Consider the following 8196-nt stretch of genomic DNA (forward strand, 5'->3'; position numbering starts at 1 on the left):
CTAGTAGTCTTGAACATCTTGAGGCAAACATTACTTAGGCCGTCCTCCTGTTATCCAACAGTGGACCCTGACTTTAAACAAAAAGGACTGCCTCTTCCTTTTTTGTATTTGAGATTACATAACTTCTTTTTTTGGGCTCCTGGTCCCGGCTGGGGCAAGGACCCACATCAGAGACCTAATAATAATTTTTTAATATATATTTTTTTATATACTTTTTTATTTTTTATTTTTCATTTTTTCCTTCCAAACCCCCCCCCCCCCCCCCCCCCCCTTTTTTTTGGACTATATTTAAAAATAACCATCTGGAGACCTCCCTCTCGTCCTTCTCTGTACTGAGACTTTTTTTCGGAGTTCCCTTCTTTTGTTAGGTTACCCACCTGGCTACAGGACATCAACAACACCTGGACCACTGCCCGTAACGCCGCCCCAGCTACAACTACGGGTGCCCAGGACCAAACAGTCAGCAGTAAACTACGGGACCTAAGGGACTTCCACCTACACCACCAGGGAGACCCACGTGGCAACAGGACACCTTAGACGCTTGAACCTCGCCCTACTGGACCACGGCCCAAACAACATCCCAGCTCCAGCTGGGTGAAGCCCAGGCTTAAGCCATCAAACCATCTACGGGACCAAGGAGACCTCCACCTACTAAACACCAGGGTAAGAGCCCCCTCCAGTGATTTTCCAAAATGTTTTTTAACAGAGTGAAGCCCGTACCTTCGAGTAGTCTAGGACATAGGCCACAGCTCACACATACACACACAAACACATCCCCACAACCCCTGATGTCTGTAGGCACGCACTCAGCATCATTATGCAAACATGGCAATCCACACAGGATAACAGCCATGGACACAGCACCCACATACACATTACATCAGGCACCAGACCCGGCAACCCGAACGGCGTCAAAACAAATTTTCCGCCTAATACAAGCAGTACACCATAAACAAGTAACAGATTATGCAATCACTAGCAACACTTTCCCACCCGGGATGATGCGTCAAGTAAACAGACTAACTGACTTCATCAAACCGGCCACACCATCAGACACCACACGTCATAAGGTGAAAAACAACACAGACAATTGGATGAGAGCAAACATGGTTATATTACAGGAACATTACACAAATACAATACACACCCTCGGCCATACACCACACAACCCCATAGCTCTTCAAATAGCTTCTGGTTGGGCTAGAAAACGATATGGCCAGAGACTCCGGCCGGATACCATAACAACAACAGAAGGTATTCTGAACAGGCATAGACAACACAACAACAGCAATAACAATAACAAACCTTTTATCAAAACCAAGACCAGGTTGGAGGGCTCCCTCTCCACCATCCCGGAACTATTGGATGAAGTAGAGTTTCCACCACTACCAGTCAGCAGTAAGTTACCCCCTACATTTCAACCCCATTTAATTCCACAGGCCCGGACACCACTTCTCCCCACCCCCACCCAGTGCCAGACAACACTGGATGGGCTACAACCTCAACCCCAGCGACTCAGACAGGACCGCCCATATCAGACCAACAGACAGAAGACATTCTTGTTACCCCAAACCAGGCCCCCCCTAAAACCGACACCACCTGACCAACCCATACCCAAACCACGACTAAGACTATTGAATGGTTTACCGACCCACCCAACCTACATGACTTCCAGACTAACCCCTCTAGACCAAAACAACTCCATCCCTCCCACAGTGAGGGCTAAGAAAATAGTCTCCTGGGGACCCGAACCGGCCTCCCAGGAGGCAGGAGGGAGCATAAAGCTAAACCCCAGACTCTCCCCCATCTTACCGACAGTGACTAGACGGGACTCCATAGCGACACGACTACCTCCTAGCTCCAGTACCTCCGACACGCCGACTACCGTTACAAAACGGTCACAACAAGTACAAGCCCAAATTCATCAATTACCGGACACACAAAACAATACCCTAGAATTTCAATCCATATCATTAAACACACAGAATTACTCAAATACCTCCACAATTAACCATGACACTATTTCCTCTTCCCCTTCCACACCCACAGGTGTTGCTGATCCCCGAATTGGCACAATGGAACAGCGAGGAGCCCCGGTAACCACAACGGGAGGGTCACCAAACATGATGAGCGGGCAATTAAAGGCTAACAATGCCATTGAAACCACATCTGAGACCTCCCTACCACTCCTCCTCGGAAGTCCATCTCCCACTGGTGCCATTCGGGGATCCAGCACACCTCCACTCCCCGACGATAGCCCCGCAGGACCCTCCTCCACTTCCTCCCCATTCAGCTTACCACTACACATCTCGACACCAGGTAATTACCACCCTACATCACACATTGCTCGACACACCCGGAAACTCCAGGACTGGTCTTTCAAATGCCACAGACCAGTCCTGGTTTTAGGGGATTCAAATATCAATCGAATCCCCCCCCACAACAACCCAGACTTACAATTAGACAGCTACCCGGGGGCTAACATGTACCACTTTTTAAAGATATGTGAAAAAACGGTACCCAACCCCAACACAAAAATAGTGGTCCTCTCCATTGGGATCAATAATAAGGACCAGGACCCCAGGCAGACTTCCTGCAAACAGTTAAAATCTCTATACAAACAGGCCCAACTTGCCTTCCCTAATGCCGACATCTACTTCCCTATCATAAACTTCTCAGACAACCTCAGCGTTAAACAACAGTACAATTTAAAATACATCAACAACACAATAGCCACATACTTCCCATTTTTAGCAGAGATCCCTCACGACACATTTTTAACAGAAAAGGACAACATCCATTGGAAGCCGGCTACCGCGCAACTCATTTTCGATTACTGGCTCAAACAGTTAAATTTATAGTAAGACCCAAACCCAAACCGGGCACAAACGCCACCCCTAACCCTAACCCTAACCCTAAACCTTCTAATCCCAACCCTAACCCTAACCCTAACCCTAACCTTAACCCCAACCCCAACCCTAATCCTAACCCTAACCCTAACCCTCCAAACCCTATGCCCCATACTGACCCTGCAGTCGACTTGGGGTGGAGCTCTACAGCAAACATACTTAACTTATCCACACTATTTACTCCAACTTCAGATCAGATCCGGTTATTGGAAAGGGGTCTTTCATTTATCCCACGCCCATTACAGTTTGACTGGGAGGAATTTCATAGGGATTTACACCAATACAACAGAAGGTTAAAGATCATCAGTTATTTCTATAATAAACCGGACCACATTCAGACACCCTTCATTCACAGGTCTAATTGGGAACCCACCACGGCTCAATCACACACAGCCACAATAAACCTGGTGCAAAAGAACAAACAGGCCCTGCGTTATTACCGGCCCCCAGGGGACGTTGTTGACAACCTCTCGGGGCCTGAACGCAGGGCCTTAGAAGAACTTACCCAAAATCCTAATATTATCATTAAACCCGCGGACAAAGGTTCAAAAATAGTCATTATGGATAGACAGCAGTATTTACTGGAGGCAAACAGACAACTCTCAAACACCACACATTATAAACCCATTCCGTCAGACCTACAAAGTCAAACCCAACCACTCCTCCGTAGTATTATACAAACTTTATATGACAATAAAACCATTAACCACAAGCAAAAAATCTACCTGTTTGGCCCCGACCAACCCCGCCCCCGCCAGTTCTATCTATTACCCAAAATCCACAAGGAACCCCCATCATGGACCGTACCCTATGAGGTTCCTCCCGGCAGACCAATAGTCTCAGATTGCAATAGTACATCATACCATATCTCAGAATACATCGAACATTTCCTTGGACCCCTTTCCAATAAACACCCAAGTTACATCAAGGACACTTATCATTTTATAGATACCATCCGGCCCATGGTTGTTCCAAATCAGTCATACTTATTTACAATCGACATAGACAGTCTATACACAAATATCAATACACAAATCGGTATCAAGGCTATAATATCCAACTTCAATAACAACCCCGACAACAATAGACCGGACAAAGAAATTATTCAACTCCTTACCATCTGCCTCAACAATAACGACTTTTCATTCAATAACAAACAATTCCTGCAAATCCACGGAACGGCCATGGGTCAGCGATACGCCCCGTCATATGCAAACATTTACCTGAGCGAGTGGGAGCGAGAGGCATTGGCCAAGTGCACCCACAAACCCCTCACCTACCTCAGATTTTTAGATGACATTTTTGGAATATGGCAACATGACATTTCTTTATTTTCTGATTTCATTGACACATTGAATAGCCACCATCAGTCTATTAAAGTTAAGTACATCATAGATCCACTACAAGTTAATTTTTTAGATACAACTGTTTTTTTTGACCGGTCAAAAAACTTGTCATACTCACAACTACTTACCAAAGTTTACTTTAAAACAACAGACACACACGCCCTTCTCCATAAAACTAGCTATCATCCGAAACACACATTTAAAGGCATTATTAAATCTCAAATCATCCGTTTTCACAGAATATCATCCCGTGTAATAGACCTGCATTCTTCCATCTCCATTCTATTTTGTAGTCTCAGGTCTAGGGGCTACTCCAAACGCTTCCTCCGCCATATCAAGACCAGCACTTTGGCGTCTCTCGCTCCCACTCGCTCCATTCCCCGGATTGCTCCACCCCGTGTCCCGGTACCATTCATATCTACCTTCTCACATAGAATCAAAGGTTTACATAACATCATCAAACAGAACTTCATTCATACTCAAACCCTACAGCCGGCTTTCCAAAATCACGTCATCATATCAGCTTACAGGAAAAACAAAAACCTCCACAGTTTACTAATAAGGTCAAAATACTCTGATAACAAACCACCAACACAAACACAATACCACACACACTATAAAAACAGAAAATTTATTTCAAACCCTCACAGCAATACAGCATTCCCCACATTAGGTACATTTACACTCCACACCACCAACGTCATTTACATCATTACATGCACCACCTGCAATAAACATTATATCGGGGAAACAAAACATTCCATACTCACCCGATTAAAACAACACATATATAACATTGGGGAAGGCAAGTTAACCACCCCCCTCATTAACCATTTTCAGCTCCACTCCGTCAATAATCTTATAATCTCTGGTCTAGAATCAGAAGACCATTGGACCATTGGGCAGAGAAAGAGGACAGAAAAATTATGGATTTTTAAATTAGGTACAATCACGCCAACAGGCCTCAATGACAATTAAGTACACTCATAGGACACCCACCCGACAATCAGTTTAAATTTCCCTCTCATGTAGTCTTCCTTATCAACTCCCCCGTGTTTTCCCCTTTCCCCCTCCCCCCTTTTGTTTTTTTTCCCTCTACTACCAGCCGTGCTGCCTGGGTCCACTCAGGCCCCCCAAGGCACCACTTTAACACACATGCCTCGGGGGGAATCGAACTAGGATTCTCTGGGCCAGGGGCGTCATCTCTGCCACAACACCATTATTCATTTTACAATTTTGTTTCCATAAATCCCCATTTTTCATTAGTCTATGTTACTCCAGTATTAAAATACCACCTTCATAGATAAAATTAATCCCCAACCAGGTTTACTTAATTTTTTAATTTAATTTTCCTCCATAAAATTTAGACAGAATGACGCCCAACAAATACTCCAACCCAGGCAGCAACCGTATTCATCCTTTCTCTGTCCCATGGTCCTTGCAGACGTGCTCTGCCTGGGGATCATACCCTGGTCCCCCGTTAGAGGGAGCGGAGCTCCTCCAACCGTGCCACCACTTTAAGATCAATAGGCCAGTGCAAATAAACCATACTCATGAACCCTGAACTCTAACCCTAACCCAACCCTAACCCTAACCCTAACCCTAACCCTAACCCTAACCCTAACCCTAACCCTAACCCTAACCCTAACCCTAACCCTAACCCTTAGAAAGAGCGAAAGACGCTATAAAAAACCTATGCAAAACAGACATAGCACAGGAAGAAATCGCTGACGAACAAAAACCCTTAATCCTAAGACCTACAACCAACATATTAATAATCGACCTGACCGGAGATGATGAGGAAGACACAGCCGAGCCACTCCAACAAAATGAGACAAACCAGGACGATACGGACAACCAAGAACCAGCAAGAAAGAAACAAAAACATAACCCGGAAGAAAACCCGTCATCATCAAACCCAAACCCACCAATACCAACAACTATCCAAACCGACCAAACCAACAAACCGCTATATCACAAGCATGAACATAATGGCAGCAAACTACTTAACTGGAACCTAACACCAAGCCGACCGATCGTCATCATGGGAGACTCCAACATGGCCAAACTCCCACTCATCAAGGACCCCAGAATCCAGGTAGATTGTTACCCAGGAGCCAATATGAGTCACGCAATAAATATCATCAGACACCAGACACCTCTGACACAGAGTGTGACCAAAGTCATCCTCTCATTCGGCCTCAATAATAGGCAACAAGGGAACCCCACCATCCTCAGAAAGGAGTTAAATGCCATGACTATAGCAGCAACCCTTAAATTCCCTCAGGCGGAAATTTACATCCCTCTCATTAACAACTCAGCGGACCTACCAGGAAAGATTATAGGAAACATAAAAACCTTGAATTTTCTTATTAAAGAATCGGGACGCCAAATTCCACGTTTAAATAAGGAACTATTCAGCACAGAACTCGATAAGATACACTGGACACCCGCAACGGGTCAAACAATGTGGCAAGCATGGCAATCTTTTTTAGACTTAGCCAGCCCCAGAGGGACACCAATCAGCTAGACAAGGAAGTTATCAACCTGTCCACCCATTATGTCTTAACACCAGCTCAGAGACAACTTTTGAAGAAAGGCCTTTCTTTCATACCATCAGGGAAAACCACAGACGGTCAAAGAGTCTCTTTACAGGCCAACCTAACGGAATACCACAGGCGACTCAAATTATGCGCCTACTTTGGGCCAACAACAGCCCCCCAAAAAAAGCCTTTTATGCCAAAATCTCAATGGGAACCAACACCAGACAAATTACCACCAGAACTACTAACCTTAATTAAAACGGATCAGGCAATAGTAAAGTCAACGAAACAGGACAAAAACCCAACAAACCTCACGGCGGAAGAAGAACAGGCATTAGAGGAACTGATGAACAAAACAGACATTGTAATTAAACCAGCAGATAAGGGAAGTGCCACAGTTATTATGGACAGAACCAAGTATATTCATGAGGCCCTACGCCAACTCAATGACAACACATACTACAAAACCCTAAAAAAACCAATCTATCCAGAAACGGCTATCGAAATTGCAGAAATCCTTGAGACTCTATACAACAAAAAAGCCCTGAACAGAAAACAGATCTCATATCTAAAAGGTAAAGGTCCTCCGAGACCAAGGTATTTTTACCTCCTCCCCAAAATTCATAAACCACCTGAAACATGGACCATCCCCCACAGCATTCCACCAGGGCGCCCCATCGTGTCGGATTGCGGTAGCGAAAGCTATGGAGTGGCAGAGTATATAGACTCCTTCTTAACCCCAATATCAATTAAACACCAGAGTTACCTGAAGAACACGCAGGATTTTGTAAATCGGGTGCGAGACATAAAAACGCGGGAGCCCTGTATGCTTTTCACAATGGACGTCAGCAGCCTTTATACCAATATCGACACGACCTTAGGCTTGCTATCAATTAAAAAATGGATGAACAAATACCCAGTAGAGGGTCGGCCTGACAAAGAAATTTTACAACTACTCCATCTGAGTTTAACAAAAAACGATTTCCAATTCGATAGACAAACGTACCTCCAAATTAAAGGCACAGCCATGGGTAAAAAATTCGCACCAGCCTATGCCAACATTTATATGGCAGATTGGGAAGAAACTGCCCTCCAGAAATGTGAAAAACGTCCAGCTTATTACTTCAGATACCTCGACGACATCTGGGGCATCTGGACCCACCCGAAACAGGATTTCGAAAAGTTTGTTAAAACCCTAAACAGCCACCACGCCTTTATCAAAGTTATACCAGAGACAAGCGACACACACGTCAATTTTCTGGACACCACAGTCTGTAAAGGCACAGACTTTAAAGAAAATGGCAAACTCGAAACTAAAGTTTACTTCAAACCAACCGACACGCACGCTCTGCTCCACAAACAGAGTTTTCATCCTAAACACGTCTTCCCGGGAATTGT

General features: G+C 44.8%; 1 protein-coding gene across 1 annotated transcript; it reads left to right on the forward strand.

The window, feature by feature from the left end:
• Positions 1–719: 719 nt before the first annotated feature.
• Positions 720–7523, forward strand: LOC133955837 (uncharacterized). The gene is made up of 3 exons (XM_062390873.1): positions 720–1398; positions 2050–2319; positions 7456–7523. The coding sequence occupies exons 1-3, from the start codon at positions 789–791 to the stop codon at positions 7521–7523; spliced, it is 948 nt and encodes a 315-aa protein (XP_062246857.1). The 5' UTR covers positions 720–788.
• The last annotated feature ends 673 nt before the right edge of the window (positions 7524–8196 follow it).

This window comes from Platichthys flesus, chromosome 6 (genome assembly GCF_949316205.1).
Source record: "Platichthys flesus chromosome 6, fPlaFle2.1, whole genome shotgun sequence".
NCBI lineage: Eukaryota > Metazoa > Chordata > Actinopteri > Pleuronectiformes > Pleuronectidae > Platichthys > Platichthys flesus.